The sequence below is a fragment of the Cavia porcellus genome, unplaced genomic scaffold (assembly GCF_034190915.1).
Source record: "Cavia porcellus strain 051 isolate PalLab524CR breed Dunkin Hartley unplaced genomic scaffold, mCavPor4.1 scaffold_12, whole genome shotgun sequence".
NCBI lineage: Eukaryota > Metazoa > Chordata > Mammalia > Rodentia > Caviidae > Cavia > Cavia porcellus.
Genome location: NW_026947495.1, coordinates 34,065,001 through 34,084,712, shown reverse-complemented (window position 1 = coordinate 34,084,712; position 19,712 = coordinate 34,065,001). Strand labels below are relative to the sequence as shown.

Below are 19,712 nucleotides of genomic sequence, written 5' to 3'. Positions count from 1 at the left end.
TTAATTGAAATATTTGATGTATTTTCCCCATGACATGTGGATAACTGTGACACTACAGAGAAAGTAAAGACAACGACTTACGAATCAGTTCTTATTATGCGCGCCCCTTGCTACTTGGAGATTTGATAAAGATGATGAAGATTTAAAAATAGCATTTATTTGAATACAAATGCTTAGCTGGGGCTGGGGATTTATCTCAGCAGCATAAGTGCCTGTCTGGCTAGCATAAGGTCATCAGTTGGATCCCTGGTACCAAAAAAAAAAAAAAAAAGAAGAAAAAAAAATCTTAGCTGGACAGTGTGCTAAGCACTTACTGTAAATTTTTTCATTTGATTTTCCCTATAGCACACTTTGTAAGTACTAATGGTAGTACTCCCCTTTCATAGATAAGAAAACCAAAGTTCATAGATTTAAGTTCAAAAACTTGCAATCACACAGCTACTAGGTCATTTAGTAGCAGTGCTAATATAAACTGATATCAAGCCCTACTAATTTCTGAGCATTAATTAAATAACTCTATACCCATAGTATGTGTTTCACATAGTCTACGTACTGGCTTAGGTTGCCTGTTAGGTATATGTTTGAAGCTTTTGTTATATTAGTTTTGCACAGGTAAGTCTATTCTTTACTTTTATGTTTCCTACTTTTAGTACCATGTTTAAAAAGGTATTTTCTATTCCTGGATAGAAGGAGTTAAAAAAAAAAAATGTCTGCAGTACTAGAAGAAGAAAATCTCACACCTGAAAATCTGGTATCTGCCCAAGTTGTCACCAACAGAGAGAAAAGGGTCTCAGACCATTTGGAGGCAATAATAGAAGGAAAAATGAAACTCATTCCCATCATACTCTATAGGGTCCAGTCACATATGCTTCCATCTACACCTCCTCTTCTCTCCTTAGGCTCTAGCAGCAGCAGCAGATGAGAGGAGGAATGGAGGAAGGGGTCTGTGCTTTCTGAAGATTTCTTTTGAGTACTGACTGCCTTCTGTTGGGCAATTGCAAAGTGCCACTGTTTTGTGAGGCACAAAAGTTGATTCTTTTGAGACACTCCTATTAAGATCTCACACACAGAAGTAGCTATGTCATGGATGAAACCTTCTCTGGGTGACTTCTAATCATCTCCTTTCAGGTCCTACACCCTTTTTCCTGAAGGCAGTGTTCTTAAACATAATCATTTCAATATGATTTAAACCTTTCCAACCAGCCCCATTGGCGGGGGGATCAAGTATTGCCTTCCTTCCTTGCTGTCCTTTCTGTTTGCCCTGCCATGTGGGCAGCTTCACTTTGTCTCCTGCTATCAGCATTCTGCACTTAGCATTACTACTAGGGTCTTTGCCTGTATTCAAGGAGTGCAGGCAGTAGGTTCTCCCAAGAAACCTTCTGTGCTGTGTTCTAAGAGTGAAAAGAGGCTGAATTTTAAGCTTGGGAAGCTTGGCAGTCAACTAAGTGGGGAAATAGATGTTAGGCACCCTCTCTGGCAGACATTGCTATCTCTGTGAGGGTTCTCATGAAGCATATGAGAATATCCTCTGAATATCCAACTCTCCAGTCTGTACCTATTAATTCAGCTGGTATACTGTGTGAAGCTACTATTTCTATCTTGAGAAAATCCTACAAAAGTATTCTTAATACCTCTGTTTAGCCTTTATAGCTATTAATCCTTGGCAAAAGAGCCTTACTGGAAATGATAAGGGGAATAATAAAACTCCTATGATCTGGAGTTGTTTTGTGATATAGAGATAACATATGATGGAAAGGTTCTATTTTTTTCTGTCTCAAAATGAATTATCAGTTATCACAGATGCTTTTCTGATTAGTGTATTACTTTTTAAATAGTTGCCCAGGCCTTCAATAAATTGATGTTCATTTGTTCTAGCAGTATAAACCTATTACAATCCAATGAGAAAATTATATCAAAAGAGTTGTATTGCAAAGCTATTTCTGTGTCACAGTATGTAGTCTTTCGAAGGAGTGTTTTGTTGATCTTACTGACAACAGATTCAATATATCTAATAATACTGCATAGCAGGTCTTCATTGTCTTTCCTGTTGATGTGACAGTCACTCTTTACTGAAACCTTATTTTATGTACTATTTGCATTGTAAATCAGAGATGAAGAGCTGAGTTTGCTTAAGCAAGAGCTGCCTGTTTGTACTTTTTATATTTCTCCATCAAGAAATAATTACCCTTCAACCAATCTTACCTCTTTCCAATTCATATATGCAAGCCGTCTAAATAAAACATACTCCAAGTCCCACAGCACACATCAGTATACAGAAACAGGACACAGAAGAGAATAGTGTATGCATAACCCTTTCCTTCTCTTTCATTTGGCAACTACATATTGAGCATCTACTGTGGGCCATAACCCTGCTAGAGAATAGAGTTGATTTTGCTCATTTATTTACTACATGGAAGTAAAATAATAAGATTTGTTATAACTGATGTTCTATAAAACTGAAATGTTATTTCTGGCTAACAAAGATAGTGTAACAAGTCTTTTGGTATCTCATTGGCTTGTTGCCTACAATTCTCTGTTGGAATAATCTACACATGGATCGGTTTTAAATGGCTTTCAGCAGTTTACTGCAAGGCCATCTGGCCATTCGCTATCTGTACTCCCGAACTAACTTTCAGTTTTAGAATAATCTGGCTTTTGACACCCTTAGGATTCAGTTATGTCCTGGCATACATTATTGAAGTATTAAATGTGTGTAAATGAGGGCCTGTGTTGACAGCTCAGGTGATGTGTGCAGTACTTTACAATAGCCCATGCCAACAGGATACAAACTTATAGCTATATTATGAAATAACTACGTTTTAAGTTACGTGAATATTTTTCGTTTATTTGAAAATTCCATTGACTAGTTACTTTCTTTTAGGACATTTATCATAGGATTAAAGATCCGTAGTTCCAATTATATCCAGTTTTCTTTTTAAAGAAATGTTTGTACATTTATGTGCTTATGACCCACGTGAACATTTAATAGAAGTTGTGAACTGGTAAGTCTTTACTGAAAGTGTAATATATCTACTCTCCATAGAAAGGATGTTTCAGGGTGAAAAGTAAAAACTTTGTCTGCAAATAGTATAAAACCTCACAATAACGTTCAGTATATCCTGAAACACGAATATGGGAACTGATAATCTGTATACAACTGACATACGTGCTTTCAGAATGTTAGAACAGGGAGAATCAGCCATATAATGTTTAAATGTCTTATCTTCTAATCTTTTTCATAAAAAGCAGAAATTTCAATTTGAATGTACACTGTAAAAAATGCTGGTTGTCTGATAGTATAGTTAGATAGATAGATAGATAGATAGATAGATAGATAGATAGATATGCTGAGCAATACATAAAAGTAAATTTCCACATCTTCTTTATAAAAATAAAGGAAGATATGAAATATAAGTATCTAACGTATGTCTAATTGGGGTCCAGAAAAAAAAAATTAGAGAAAATATATGAAGAAATATTTCAAGAGATTGCTCCATGAAATCTCCAGAGACTATAAAAATTAAGAATTCTCAGTGTAATGCATATATTTACTTTAAAAGATAGAGAAAATTTATAAGGAGATTTATAAAAAAAAAGCAAAATCCTTTTCCTCAGTTCTCTGAGCTCATATTCTCTTCAGAGACTACCATTGACAAAACTTTTCATCATTTCTTATCCCGTGTTAGTGAATTTTTAAAATACGAGTTTTTCATTGACATCCTACCACAGAAAATGCTAATATATTTAGCTCTTTTACAGTATATGGAATCATGTACATATAAACTTTCCTTAACTTTGCATTGTGACTGTATCTCAACTTTCTGCTAAGTAAATATTATGAGTTCATATTACTATTACTATGTAAAAGTGTCTCCTGCTGAGTCTCATTGTGTTGCGTGATTAGATTTCCTTTCCTAAACTACTCTTCATTTTTCATGGAGGTAATTATTGGCTTGGCTCTTTCAGCTTGGTTCTATGTCACCATCACAGTTCATCTGAAAGGTCTGTCAGATGTCTCATTTCTGAATGTTTTCTTGGATACCACCTCCAGGAAGACCGTGAGTCTCCTGTTCCTGTTTGCTTTGGTTGCTTCAGGGCTTTTGGGTCAGCTGTGCCCTGGAATTTTCCTCATCCTCACTTTATACTCACTTTTTAGTATCTCCTTGGAAATGATTCTTGAGAACTAGAAATCTTTAACAGTTTGTGTTTGAACCTTACTATAGCTTTCCTCACTGCTGACTGATACTTGGTTAGTCTCTTGAAAAATCATTTCCCTTTCAAGTTAAGGTCAGGTTTCGTTGTTTTCTACCTTTTGAACTTCTCTTAAAGTCCGACTCCCATATATTTGTGACAGCTTACATGTGATTTCCCTTATTTCTTTACCAGGAAAATATTAATAAGAATCTCCTTTTGCATCCTAGGATTCTATAAATACTGGATAATTCTGTTTAGATTGGCTTTTCATTCTTCTTCTGGACATGTAATCTCACTGGTACAAAAAATTTCTTACATCATCTTCTTTGATTATGTCTGAATGAAAGAATCTTGCCCTAGGTGGGACACTGTAGCAGTAAAGCCTTGGGAGCAGAACCAAGGAGCTCCATTCCCCGCTCCCCCCCCCCAGGAATTTACCTGTGGCTCTATCTTCCCCACCCCTAAGAATTTACCTGTGTGGAGAAATGAATACCAATGAGATACCTGCTTATCACTAATGCCCCTCAGGCACCACCCCAAACCTAAGCTACATGTATGCCCCCACTCCACGGGTCCGGGGAGAGATAGCCAGACCCGGGAGACAATGCCGGACCCCGGGGGCGGGGGTCTCTCCCCACATTCTTTTTTTTTTTTTTTTTTTTTTTGTCTTTTTTTTCCTTTTTATCGGTACTGGGGATCGAACTCAGGACTGCCTGCTTGCAAGGCAGGTACTTATGCCGCTGAGCTAAATCCCCAGCCCCTATCTCCACGCATTCTTAAAATAAAGGTCATTTATATTTGATACTTCTTTCTAATTCTATCAATCTCCTTCACTATTTTCTCCATCATTCACTTTTTCAAGTCCTATAATCTCAGGATGACATAGTTTTATCTCCTGCTTTCTTTCTCTTTGTTTTGTTTTGTTCTGTTCTGCTTTCTATATGTTCTTAACTTTGCCTACCTCCCCACAACTTTACAAACCCTTCTGTTAATCTTTTCTCAGTTATATCATCTTGTACTCTTTCTTGGTTTTGCATTTCCTTTTTCTTTTCACATCCCATGCAAAATATCATGCTTACAGATATTTATTGTAGGATTTTTAAGTTTCCTTTGCTTCCTACATTGTTGAAGTTTCTTCCAAATGTTTTTCCTTTGTTTGCTTTGTCATGTTTATTTCATATAAAACTTCCCCAAATGTCTTGTTGTCCTTGGCTATCCATTCATATTTAAGAGGAGGACCTAAAGGACAATTTGAAGTTCTTTGTTCAAAACAGTGCTTGTTGACTGGTTACCATTTTTTATAAACTGAAGCAGAGATTGGATTGTTTTGTGTGATATAACCCACATGTGAGTTTCACTAGCTCAGTCCAGTTAGTTTCCAGAGAAAACTTCCTATAATTTTCTAGAGGGAAATCTCCAGCTGCTTGGATCCCACATGCATAGAATGTGCACCAAGGAAGGAGGATATTTTCATTTTATTTTCCTCTCCCTGCCTTTGGCCCTGCCTGATCCCTGGTTCAGCCCCTCTAGTTAGGGCTTCTCCTTTATGCTGTTGAGTTAGTGTTGCAGAATAGTAGAAGTTGTATGCCACATAGTTCAGGGAGATTATCAAGGGATTCGATATTAGTTTATATAAAGTTACTGTCAGTTCTACTGCTGTTCTGCTCTGAGACTCTTAATAGGTACCCTAGATTCCTGGGCCTTGGGATGGATGTGCAATTCAAGAGATTCTTCATGGATAAAATCTCTAGGTCTGTCTGTCTGTCTGTCTGTCTGTCTCTCTCTCTCTCTCTCTCTGTCTCGATACTTTGCCTCTCCTCTGTTCAGACACTGCTTAGAATCTTTCCATTTTTTTTGAAATTTGGTTGACATTTCTTTCTTTTTTTTTCCTTTGTTTTTGTCTCTACCATTTAAAAAATTCTTCTATCCTTATTTTCTTGGAGATTCACAGAACAGAAATGATTAAACATTCCTATTCCTTCTGCTACATCTGGCCCAAACTGTTCTTAGCATTGTCACCACTGTTTATTCAGACCCAGTGTGACTCAAACTCTCAAATGGTTACAAACTCCTTCACTAGGATCAAAACAAGGAAAATGTCCTCCTGTTCACTACTCAGACCTCATCCTTTGCATCTTCTCTATCCTACCTTTTCACCTGTCTTGCACCCACTCAAATCTGTGGCCATATTTTGCTTTTTTACCTCTGAATCATTGTCCTGAGTCTCTTGCACATGCAGTGTTTCATAGTACAGCTCTGTGTTAGCTTTGTCTTACTACAGTGAAATATCTGAAACACTGAACTATGAAGAGGAAACGTTTGTTATGTTCACAATTTTAGGGGTTCACAGTCCATGAGCAAGTGTCCCCATAAGTCTGATTTCTGGTAAGGTTGGCCGATGGCAGCATGTCATGATGAGTGTCCTGTAAAAACAGTCAAATCTTGAACCAGAGTAGAAAGAGGAAGGGTGATGCCAAATTCAGGCTTTCGTAACAAATCTCTTATTAGAATGCATACGGGCCCATAAGAGCTATTTTCCAGGAGCACATTCCCAAGATCCTGAAAAACTCCCATTAGGCCTCATATCCCGGAAATACCACCATTTCCCCATAATGCCACCTTGACACAGCAGGCAAACTGTAGCAACAGCCCATCTCTCCCTTCCACACTTGGCTAGTTTCTAATCATCATTGAGGTCTCAGTTCAACGTCAACTTCCTAGTGTACTTTCGTAATATTAGTGCCTCCTTAGCTGGGTTTCTCATATCATAACACCTCATTCTTTATAATTGAATCACCTGCTACTGTGCTGTTCCATGAGGGCATCTTGCTACTTTACGTTGTTCTTAAGTGGAAATACTTATACACTCATTTTGTACAAGTAAAGCTTTTATTTCAAAATTAACAAAACTGTCTGTTCTAATGTTACGTCCAAGGAAGATTAGTTTATGTGGCTTAAAAATTAGGAATGCAGTCAGATCTTGGAGTGAATTAATAGTGTCAATATTCAGTGTGATAGCATTTAATGTAGAAGCAATAACAATAATAATGATAACAGATGATTGTCCTAGAAGTTGAATTTTTTGCTAATTTTGATTTATTTAAAATTAGGCAAGTGAAAAAAGTAAAGAACAACCAACCATATTTTTGATGCATATCTGTTTATGCTTACTAGATAGAGAATCTGAAATTTTAAATTTTCTGGTTTTATTTTTCCAACTTGTATACCTTTAAAAAGAAAAAAAAATGGATCCTCTCAGAAAAATGAAAGAATGTAAGACAAGGAAAAGTGAAAGGCAAAATAAATGGTACTGTAGGAAAGACATAATAAAAAGAGAACATGTTTGGTTGATTTTTAATATTGGGCTATTTTACTGTTAATGTGTTTCTAAGATATAAATACAAATCTTTGATTAGTGTGCATGTGAAAAGAAGATAACACACTAAAAACATCTACCTTTAGTGAGTAAAGTAACTTGTAAGAAGTAACAAGAAAAGTATAGCTTAAAGAAGACATGGGTCTCTGGGCTGTTAATTAGTGTGAATTATGAAAAGGTTAGTGAAGATTCTATGAGGCCTTAGAATGTTGAATCTCTCTCGTAACAATGACATAGAATGATGACTGTTGCCTTTGTTATCAACTATAAAATTCACAGTGTTAACTGCGTTTCTACTGTGTGCCCATAAATATGGAAACACGTAAGACTGCATTATCATTTCCGTATTACAGGAAAGACAACTCTTACTTTTAAAAAACGGTAGAAAAAAAAGAACTCTTACATACTTAAACATACTTCTATGATAACAGTATATAATTTATCACCAACTAGTGATTTCTTATTGTTATTTTTTGACTAGTCATTTCTTACTGGATTTTTTTTTTAATTCTATGTTATTTCTACCTGTTTTCTGTTTTGCTTTTTTCTCTAAATAAAAGAAAAAAGAACTCTTACACACTTACACATATTTCTATGATAACAGTATGTAATTTATCACCAACTAGTGATTTCTTACTATTATTTTTGACTAGTTATTTCTTACTGTTTTTTTTTAATTCTGTGCTATTTCTACCCTTTTTTCTGTTTTTTCTTTTTTTCTCTAAGTAAAAGAAAAAAGGAACTCAGTGCATGGCTAGCTTAGTTAGTGGAGCCTGAGACTCTTTAAAAAATAACTCTTTTCCCAAAACTCAGAGTCTTGACTTGAAACTGGGTAACATACCCAGAGCCCTGCTTTTATGCTACTTGTTCTCTTAATAATAATTTAAGTTAATCATTAACTCGATTAGATGCTTCAACCTTACTTCTGTGAGATGTCTTGGACTGGTCTAAATCTCTTTGAACAGATGTGAAGACTCAGGATCGGAGAAATTTATTCACAACTAAACAAATTTTAAAGAAAAAGAAAAATTCCTTTTCTGAAACTTAATTCTCTATTGTTTTATTTTTTATTTTCGTTTTTAAGGAGAGCAACATTTAATTTTGAAGTAAAATTCACAAATACCTTCTCCTTTTTGTGAGACAGCATATATGTAGTTTCTTCTACTTTATATTCTGATGTGTCTAGGAAATTTCATCCATTGTAGTATTTGTTATTCCTTTCCCCTTTTTTGTTCACCAAACTATCCAGTAAAATCATTTTATGATCCAAAAGAGTCCATCCGATTGGGAACCTTGTCCTAAGGTAATTCTTAAGTTTGTGCAGAAAGAAGAAAATGAAACCCCTTTAAAAAAAATACGGGAAAAAGACAAGACTAGAGACCACTTTAAGTTTCCATCAGTGTTTTGTTGGTACTGCAGGAGACATGAGATTCCCACAATAGTGAGACCATTTACTCTCTATAAGGTAATATTTGCACAGCAAGACAATTACATGTTGATTTGAAATACCTCTGTACACTTGCTTGAAAGAAATAACTTCAGATCCATGTGTTATATCACTAAAGTAAGGTGGATAAATCAAAGGAAGCTATTAAAATGTTCCTTCTCTAGGGGCTGGGGATTTAGCTCAGCGGCATAAGCGCCTGCCTTGCAAGCAGGCAGTTGTGAGTTCAATCCCAGGTACCGATAAAAAAGGATAAAATGTTCCTTCTCAGTTTATCAGAAAAAAAATATTGAGCAAATTATAAATTTTGAAAGATTAGTTTACTCAAATGAAGAGTTCAGTAAACACAGTTTTGTTTAAAGATGATATGAGTAATTTATAATTTCGGGAACTAAGAAACCAAAATAAGTGTGTATACTACTCACAAAACTTCACAAGTGCAGACATAACCTCTTGCACATAGGAGTTTAAATAGTTGTTGAATGAATCATTTTGTCTGACCCAACACAGCAATTTATTTACTGACTAAGAATGTAGTGTTTCCCAAGATGGCCTTAGGAATAATCTGATAAGTGTGATGTTACGTAGAAGAGCAAAGACATGGAGTGTTGCAAAGACACTCACAGTGCAGTGGAAAGTGGAGGGGGAATCTTGATAATCAAAAAGTACTTTCAAGACTTTTGGGTATTGGCTGCAGAGACTGAATAAGACTGAAGGTAGAAAAATAAAAATATTCTCCCTTTGGAGTTTAGCACATGGTTAAACCTGTGTTGAATTACCAGAGTAAAACTTACATAAAACAGACAGTTTGGATTTTGTAGTAGAGGGCTTTTTGTGGGCAGTGAGTGAGGATTGTGAAGTCAGTGTTAACAAGGATCACTGTAGGTTGGATAAACATTTGTTCTGACAATATGCAATTTAGTTTTCCTTATTCTTATGCATTCGTAAAGGCTTTACATTTTCTGTGTGGAAGGAGTATATCCTAAAGGGATTTTATAAAATTGAATAAGATAAACTGCTCGTGTGAGTAGGCAGATAAACCAGCACTGTATATATGCTGAAACACTCGGAAATTAAGAGAATGAGGAGTTGAGATGTAATTATTTAAGATAAATAATACTAATCACATATACTATGTTGCCAGAAGAAGCCATGCAAGCAAATGGCATACATAAGGCTATCTGGAAAATGTTAGATTTTGAGAATTAGCTTGCAGAAATGATGGTGAAAAATAAGGAGGAAGGATCATTGTTTCTTTATGATTGCCTGTATTCTGCCTGTTTAAAGGAGAGGCATGAGGAAATCATGAACATTAAAAATAGGGACATAAATGCCCAAACTTTCCTTTTTGATAGTCCTCAGTGAAGGACTCTGTCATCATTGTCTCGTGTCTGGCACAGAAATGGCTGATGAAGCCAGTCTGATAACCACCAACTTTCTTTCAGTTATAGGCTGCATTTTTTTTTTTTTTTTTTTTTTTTTTTGTCTTTTTCATTTTTATCGGTACCGGGGATCGAACTCACGACCGCCTGCTTGCAAGGCAGGTGCTTATGCCGCTGAGCTAAACCCCCAGCCCCTAGGCTGCATTTTTTTCAGCCCAATAAGTAGGAAAATTTGTTTGTTCATTCTAATATCTGGGGATCCTGTCTTTCTGTCATTTTACAAGTTCTTCATTGTCCACACAAGACGTTTTTGCCTAGTATCCTCTCACAGATTGCTGTCAATATTTTATGTTGGCTTTGAAAGTTAGTACCATGGGAAGCAAAATTTGTTTCAGGCACCAAACAACAAACATCAAAATGACATGGCCAGAGCAGCCACAGTGGAGGATATGTGTGTTCCTCTAAAACATTTACACTGGCTACATGTGGATTGTGACTGGCTCATCTATGATTTGAGTTAATTCAAATAGTGTTCTGCCAGGAGTTTCTTATTGATATAGTCTTCATAAACATGTGCCATCTACTTTATGAATATTATCCTTCAGCCATCACCACTAAAGAAGAGCATGCAGCCATGCTCCAACCAAGTAACCTAGCCTAAGTCTGTCTTTCTGTTTAATGTTGTAGCTACCAAACATACAGTTTTAATTATGATGGATTTCTGTACTTGTGAGTCCTTTATTTAGTAAAGATAGTGTGGCAGAAGGTATACTCAGTAAATGTGTATGCATTGAAATGCTGTGTCAAAATTTTTACTTTTGTACTTTATAGGTTTATATAAATCTGCTCACCATATAATTGATATATAAAACACATGTGGGCTAACATGATTTTTAAATTATCTTTGCTATTTGCTTATGTGGCTAAATTCTAAAAATGTTAATTTTGTAATTAATTTCTAACACATTGTTTGGTAACCATGAATAGCTTTTGTTATAAATCACCCAAAGCCTTAGATCACTGAATTGTCTGAATGTGTCTTCTTAGTTAGTTTTGGAAAAGTTATTTACTTTTAATTCCTGCATCCTTTCTCCTGTGTTTAGTTTTTATCCAGGAATCCACAGAAGTCACTTTGATAAAAGTGATATACATATATATATATTTTTTTTTTTTTTTTTTTGCTGTCATATGTATTAGCCTTGAACTGTATCTTCTTCCATCACGTTTTTCATGGGTCCTCCTGATTTTTTTTTTCAGACCTCCTTCTGTCCACTATGTCATACTGGTTTATAGCCTGTAGTTTTCTCCAATGAATGCATTTTCTCATTCCTTCTGCCATCTCTCTTATATAAAACATGTCACCACCTTTCTGGCTTCCCAGTGCTTTTCAGAACTGTCTGTGACCTTCTTGAGCATTTCCCAGATTATTGGTTGTTGACCATTAGTTCCTAAGCTGTCTTTTTGGAGAAGATTTTTGTCCCATAAAGTATTAGATTTTGGAAACAATAATTATATCCCTATGATAAAATACATACATAATAAATATTTAATTGAATAAATAGAAGGGTGAATGGACATATTTATAGTATACAGTAGCATGTACTTTGAAAATTTATTTAATAAAGAAACATTTAATGCATCTAGCCCAGCCTATCGTATCCTTAGTTTCCTACAATATAGTCTTGGGTGTACCACTCACACGTGTCCCGTGGAATTAGTGTTACACTGAACACACTTTGTGAAATGTAGGCCTGAAGAATACAGTGCTGGGGCCATATTCCTCCTCCCTCCTGCTAGCCACTCCTGCATCAGACCAGCTGACTTCATCAGTTTGCTCTCTGTGTGTCTGCCACAAAATGCAGGCCACTTATTTCAGCAGCTAACCCTTTCTTGTCTCTTCACTGATTCAAATTTGGAATAACCATGATCAATTACACACTTTCTTTTTGTCTTTCATCATTCTCCATTTTGCAAATTTTTTTTGGTCACTTACTGTCTTTCAAACCTGTTTTGAGATGCACAACTACTCATAATCTCTTCCTTGACTTTTATCCATGGAGACATAGTCTGTAAAAAAAAAAAAATATGTGTATATCAGAAAAAGAAAAACTTACATAAATATCTTAATACTAAATTGATCAAAACGTTCTGAGATTAATACAAGTTACCTTTGGCCTGTGCAGTTACCAGAGGTGCTAAAAGTGGTGGCTATTAGCTTCTAGACATTTATACACATGGCAAATAAATAAAGTGTATGTATTTTTCTCAGCAAAATCTGTATTCACTTTTATTTATAAGATTCTATAGGTTGAATGTACTACACTAAGTACTTTTTATTAATACTTCTCAGAAAGACAACTGTAAGCAGTGTATCCCACCATGAATAATTTCCAGACATGACATTCTTCTCAACAACATAGGCAACCATATTGCCTCCTTGACCACCCAATAGCCAGCTACACATCTTCTAGTCTCTCAAATGTAGCAAAAATAAACTAAGGTCTCTAGGGAGTTTCCTTTGCTCTCTGTGTATCTGAGCTTCCTTTATCATCCCTTTCATGCCTAGTCTTTTCCTAGGCTCTAATAAGGTGTTTACCCATTCCTACAAGTCCAGCTGTAGGCTTATGTAGGTGGCCATGTAGAAGGTGAGAGGGAGTGATGTAAATTTAGGTTTAGGAGGCACTTGTCCCGTCTTTAAACATTGCCTAGTCCTGGCATTTTGCGGACCCATGTTGGGGGTAGAGTTAGGAGAAAGAGAGTCTGACAAGAGCGGGAGCAGGAGGGAGCCTCTCTGGCTTCACATGTTGGCTTTTGGTTGGAAAAATTGGAAGCCAGAGTTCCTTGGCTTGTTACAGGAAAATATTATGATAATCAGAACATTTTTAAAAGCCAAAATGCGTTCTAATGGCCCTTCTGAGAGATTCAGGAGCAGAGTTATGTTCTACGAGTGAGATGGGGAATATTGTTTTTTTTTAATAAAAATGAGAGGATCCTTAAAAGGCAACCCTGACATGTGTTCCGAAAGGCAGCAGTACCCTGCTTTTCTTCTGAGTCTCTTTTTACTTTCATTTCTTACCTCAGGACTTTTTCTCATTAGCACCTTCACTAGACTTGGAGCTGGAGAAGAAAAAGGAAGTGTTCAGACATGTGTCTATTTGCATAACTACTTCACTGAGTTAACGCCAGGATGGCACAAACATTCCATGCAAGTCCACGGAAAAGCCACTTTTAACCATCATGATGGTGTTATTTTCTTTTTTAGTATAGAACGTTTTATTGCCAGGCTTCTCTTAACTGTACATTATAAATAGTGTCTGATTAAGAATGTTCTGGATAGGTTAATTAGTGTGGTGACTATTATTAAGCAAACTGCTTGTTAGTATTATGCCTATTTGATCTTGGTATTGATGTGAAGTAATTGACCATAGAGCTACATTTAGAAAAGCTGAAATAAACTTTTTTTTTCCTATTGTGGCAATAAATTGTTTATATTAAACATGTCTATGAAAATGTGAGTTTCATGGAACAGATAATCAGACTAGACTCTGTGTAGGATAGTGGATGAGGTTTGTTTGGTTTTGTTTTGTTTTTAGAATATTTACGTATTTTTCCAAGCTTCTAGAAATCAGCTCTGTTGAAACAAAGTAGTAAGACATTTTTCACTCTTGCCTTTGTTATTGTTGCAGAGGGTGTGAACTCAGTGTTTTAGATCCCCCTTCCCCACTAAAGGAAGTATCCTGTTAGATTCAGCTAATTGCCTAAATACTTCTTTTGGTGGCAATCACTATAATAAATAGACTATTAAAAATGTGAAAAGATATTACAGAAAAGGAAAACATAGCTTATAACCACCTTCCTTCAAGTACTCAATTGTTATCTAAATTATTTATTGGTATTTTGTCCAGTTTTGTTATTAAGTTTCCCTAGCTGTCACATTTCCATGGGGAATTTATTCCATGAGCTAATAAATTATACCATCAGGGACTTTTTCTTGAAATTCAGCTTAAATTTTCCCATTCTTAATTTCATCTCATTACTCCTAGTTATACCCCCTTGTACTAGGCTAAATAATTATTCTTTTTCCTTGGAGATTCCTATTATGTACCCCTCTAGTTGTCACTTCACTAGGCTATTCATATGTAGCTCCTTTAATCTATCCTCCTAAATCAATTCTTCCATTGCCTTAATCATTATTATTGCTCTTTTAAGAACTCTAATTTTCAAGCATATACAGTTCCAGGGTGCCCCTGATGAAATCAGCATTCATACAGTGTTTTATTCGACAGACCTGTTTTCTTCCCTCCCTTTACAATAGGATTCCAAACTAAGTGACATCAGTTTTCTGGGTCACTTCAGCACTTGTTCATCTTGTCAAACTCAGGATTATTTTTCACTGTTTCCAACTTGCATACAAGGTGTATTCTGATTTGTTTTTCGATTTTGTGGGATTTATAAGCTTTTTTTGTTCCTGTCCTGTTAATATTCTGCATCTTTCCATGTTCATGGGTGGTATTCACTACTACCCATCAAATCAGTCATCCACAACCTGTGTTAACATGAGAATTTAGTCTTCTCCGAGAACACTTATGAAATGTGTTGAATAAAAGCAGACTTAGTACCTTGCTCAGAGTTAAATTCCTTGTCAGTTACCAATTTCTATTGTTTAAGTCCTTTAGCCAATCCCCTGACTCTTGTAATTTATGGTTTTGTTCACATGCTGGCCAATATTAATGGATTTTATGAGTAAGATGGGTCATGAGATTGTTTTCTAAAATGAAGATATGTTATTTCAGTGCCCCTTGATGTTTTTTGTTGTTGGTTTTTTTTTTTTTTTTGTCTTGTTTTGTTTTTATTGTGAATCCTTTTTGTGCTGAGTGTAATTTTGTTAAAATCCTTTTTAAGCTTGGTTGGCATTCTTTATCTGACATTAACAAATGGGTTATTTGTTTACTTCATTGTTGTTTTTCTAGATATGTACAAATGTTCCTTCTCTTACCACTTGTTCTGTTGGGAAGAAGCTGAAGATGTTAGCATAGTCATTTTCTTTTTTACCTATTGTGGTGATAAATTAAAACTTAAAACTTTAATTTTCTTGAGACTGGATTTTCCAGGCTATCCTAGACCTCTCTATGTAACCTAGGCTGGCCTTGAACTCAGCACAGGACTACTTTCTCAGCCTCCCCAGTGTTGAAATTACAAGCATGTACCACAAAGACCAGCTTTTTTTTTATTTTGAGGCAGACTCTTGCCAAGTTGCTGAGGTAAAGTTCAAACTTTTAATCCTCCAAAGACAGCCTCCAAAATACGATTACAGGAGTGCATAAAACTTTTATTTTAGCACTTTAGAATCCTTTTAGTATTTTCAGTTTGTTTTAGGAAGAAAGCTTGTTTGTGCTCTTAATAATTTTAGACCCATTAGATCTGTAGATATAATCTGTAGTCATGTTTCTTCCTATTCTAAATCAATGACTAATTTATTATTTTATTACATCATATTTAAAGAGTAATACCATTCTTTGTATTTTATCTGTCTCTATGCAATCATTTATGTATTGCTTAGATGGCTCGTACATTTAGTTGACTTTTCTCCTGCTACTTAAAATCAGAATAGTCATTTAAAGAGCTTTCTGAGACAAGCATAGAAGCCCCTGAATCAAGCTTTCTGATCCTGGAGTGTGCAAGGCATGATACATACAACTAAAGGCCTTGTTTCCAGCTCACATGGGTTCCCCACTGTCTGCTCCTGTTGCTTATCAGCCCTATTCAATGCCCCCTGGCTGTGAACACAGTGACTCTAGTCCTGTAACTGACTTCTTAAACTCTATATCCCCTACTTCTCACCTCACTTGAAATAGAAATCTGCCCTAACATGTTAGTGACACAACTCCTTAGATGCCACATCTGCCACCCAAATTTTTTCTGGCTTTTATTTCTCCCTCCTCACTTCAGCTTTACAAAAAAAATATATACTTTTCTCTTTCATTAGACCCCCACCTATGGACACTCACGTACCCAAGCATTCTGCTATTAATAACAGATGTTACTTTTTTTCTCATTCGCATTTTTCAAGGGTTTTTTTTGTAGGATTCTGTTTCCTTTTTTTAACTAGTGTCCCCCAACTGAGTATGCCTTTATCATTATGCCCTGTTTTGCAGAACTCAACCTTATTTATTCACCTTTCTTCCTTCTTTCTTCTATTCTCTCTTTCATACATGAACCCAAGCCTTCTTCAAGATTTCTACCCGTGCTACTATACAAGGACTTGTGGGACTCAATAGGAGTACCAATGACCTAGAACAGGACTGTTTGCTATAGCACCATGCAGTGTTTTATATTTTTACAGTCTTTGAGGGCTCTTGATTCATTTTCATAGTGTTTTGATTATTCTCTCAAATTATCTTTCTACTCTTCCAATTATTACTTTCTTTCTCCTTCATGGTTTCTCCTTCCTGTTTGGCCCCAAATACATGTATTCTCCATTTTTTACTTACAAATTCAGAAAAAAGTGAAAATCCCTAAAGGAGGCTTAGGAACTCCAAGGTAGCACTTGGTTATGTGGCCCAATCTACCGTTCCAGACTTCCATGTCAGCCTCTTTGGAGTACGTGTTATTTCCAGAACAGTTCATGTTGCTGCATACCCCTTTCCTTTGAGCCCACTGTTCCTTGAATGCACACCTTTCCCAACTTGCAAAGTCCTTGCATTAACCTCTCTCTAGATTTCACTGATTCCCTAGATTGTATTTATTTCTTCTTCACTTGAGTTGGAAAAGTTCCAGTGTCCATACTTTAGATATAGTATGTTCGAACATAGGTTAGTTAGCTGTTCACACATCTTACACTGTGTTCCAGGCACTTAGTTTTCTCCCCAATGGATGGAAAGCTCTGTGAGAGATACTGTTTATATGTGCAGCTAACAATTTTTAGCTACATTTGAATTTTTAAAGATTTTATTTGTATGCTCTATGAATAAGCAATGGACCCACAATGGCTATCAATAAGAAACAGATATTGAGCACATATCAAAGCACTGATATGCCCCATAACAAAGCATGATGGGAAGTGGGGCAGAAATTATAATGCATGTATTTCAGAAAGACATTAGAATATATTTCAAAAAAGCATTAGCAAGATCATTTTGACCAAAAGTATGCACAGGTGTCCAGGAATGCAAAATAGAGTTGTGAGAAATGGTAGGAATTAGCCTAGGAAATATTAAACATTTTTATAGGATTATGAACATGTGACTTGAAAATAAGAACTGGACCATGAGATAATTAGAAAACAAAATGAAAATTTAGAAAGTGGAGGAAGTGGAAGAAGAACGATAAATTATCTCAGGAGTCTTATGTTTAATTGTACTGCTGCACTATGGGTTTTATGTCCACTGAAATTCTTTGGAAACCATTCCAAGACAGTCTTGTCTAATTTGAAACCTTTGAACCATCTCTCAGTAACTAATACCTGTTGAACCTTTTCTAAAATTTTTGTTAGGACATCTTCATATTTTTTTCTCAGCTTTAGGCACAGTTATCATGTCCTTATAGAAAGGTAAGGGTAATTTTGCATATTTTTTTCACTAAAAGCATATTGCATTCCCTTTTTGTAACAGATTCATGCCTGAGCACAAAATAACCCATTTAAAGAAGATGCTCAGCCTTAAAGGAAATGGCAGTCCTGCTCTATCCATGGCCCTTCCTTCGCAACCAGAGCAGAGAACTCCTGAGGATTTATTGGAGAATTTTAATATAGTGTACAATGTACACTCTGATCTTCATACTGCACAAGAAAACCTGGATAACTCATCAATTCAAGGATCAGACTTGAAACATACAAACTCATCAGATAATTCAAGATTTCTTCATGGAGAAAATACACATCTGACTCTTAGTTCCTTTGACAGTTTGGGTGGAGTCGATGATCAGCAAAGACCGTTGCACATTGTCTGGCCTCACAGGTGGTAAGTCAAGACATACAATTTAGTAAGAACTGGGAATAGAAAATATATTCCAATGATGGCTTATTTATTGATTTTTCTATCCTTATAGTTTTAGAAAAAGATCACTTTAATTTAATAGTACTAATTTAATGAAAGATGGTCATACTCAAGTATCTTTATGTTGATTATTCTGTGTTTAGAATTTGAGTTAAAATAACTATTTGCAATGATTTGTTCAACTAACAATAGTAGCCAGACACTTTGAGGAATTCAAATCTTGTCTAAGACAGTTTCAACGTGTAAGATGCCGTTTTAGATATATACACACACACATTCACATAACCACAAAACAATTTTACATACATTGATAAAGTAACACTATTAAAACAAGAACAATTTCTACTACTTGCTATTGCTTTGATCATTGTCAACTAGGTGGCTTTGTTTTACTTGTCATACTGTATATCAGTACATGTGAAACCGTTTTCCTTCTGCCAAATATCTCTGTATTGTGCTAAGCAAAATACTGCAAAGTACTGTCTAGCCAAATCTTTTCTAAACACAGGAAAATCAACTGCAACATAAAATCCCACCCAATATAAACTTGTAAACTTAACCCTGGTTCCTATAAATTAGGAATTAAAAGGTAAAATGTCCTGATAATCTTCTGGTATTAGTCACAAACATTTTAATCTAGTTTTTATTCCTCCAGTTAGTTTAATCTGCATGTGGCCTGATTAGAGTTCACTTCCCCCATAGATTATGGTGTTTTTATTGCAGAGATCCTGGGCTTATCATTAGGTCAGATTTTCTGAGAGCAACTGTTTGCAGGTGAAGTAATAAGCACACCACACCGGCCAGGCAAAGCGCCTTTGCCGAGGATTTGACTTCCAGCACATTAAAACTCCGGAGTCCTCCCAGCTGATCTGCAGCATCTGGTACCTAAAGGGATTTTTATCTTTGATTCTAAATATATGAACATAAAATTTAGGGATTGAAAGTTGATGTGGAATGTGTTTTGAATTTGTTTGTTCACTGTCACACTTCCAGCATAGTCTTTTTAAGGGAGTAACATTTATTTGTAAATCTTATTTTACTTAGAAAATGACAGTGTTTGGTACCTTCTACACTATTTTGAAATGTAGTGGGTCTGGATAAGATCAACCTGTTTGTAGGCAAAATATATGTCCTCATTACTACCTTCTGAAAGCTTTTTCTTTTATTGCATTAATTTTAGTTGTTTTTGAACTAATAATTATTACAAGAAAATCAGTTCTAAAAAGTTTGGTTCTGATTTATCATAAAAATGTTAAATAATTTATAGACTGCTGTTACTAAACAGTGATATGGAAGAAAGAATGAATACCATGTTATTCAAT

At 35.5% G+C, this 19,712-nt stretch overlaps 1 protein-coding gene across 16 annotated transcripts in view; it reads left to right on the top strand.

Moving 5' to 3' along the window:
* Gtdc1 (glycosyltransferase like domain containing 1) overlaps window positions 1-19,712 on the top strand; it is a 472,440-nt gene that overhangs the window by 293,258 nt on the left and 159,470 nt on the right. For 15 of the 16 annotated variants that reach the window (XM_063259040.1, XM_063259037.1, XM_063259038.1 and 12 more), the window contains one exon: window positions 18,007-18,354. The exons of the other annotated variant lie outside the window; for it this stretch is intronic. In XM_063259040.1, coding sequence (XP_063115110.1) covers window positions 18,007-18,354 — 348 coding nt within the window. The remainder of the gene's footprint in view (window positions 1-18,006; window positions 18,355-19,712) is intronic. 16 annotated transcript variants of the gene reach the window in all.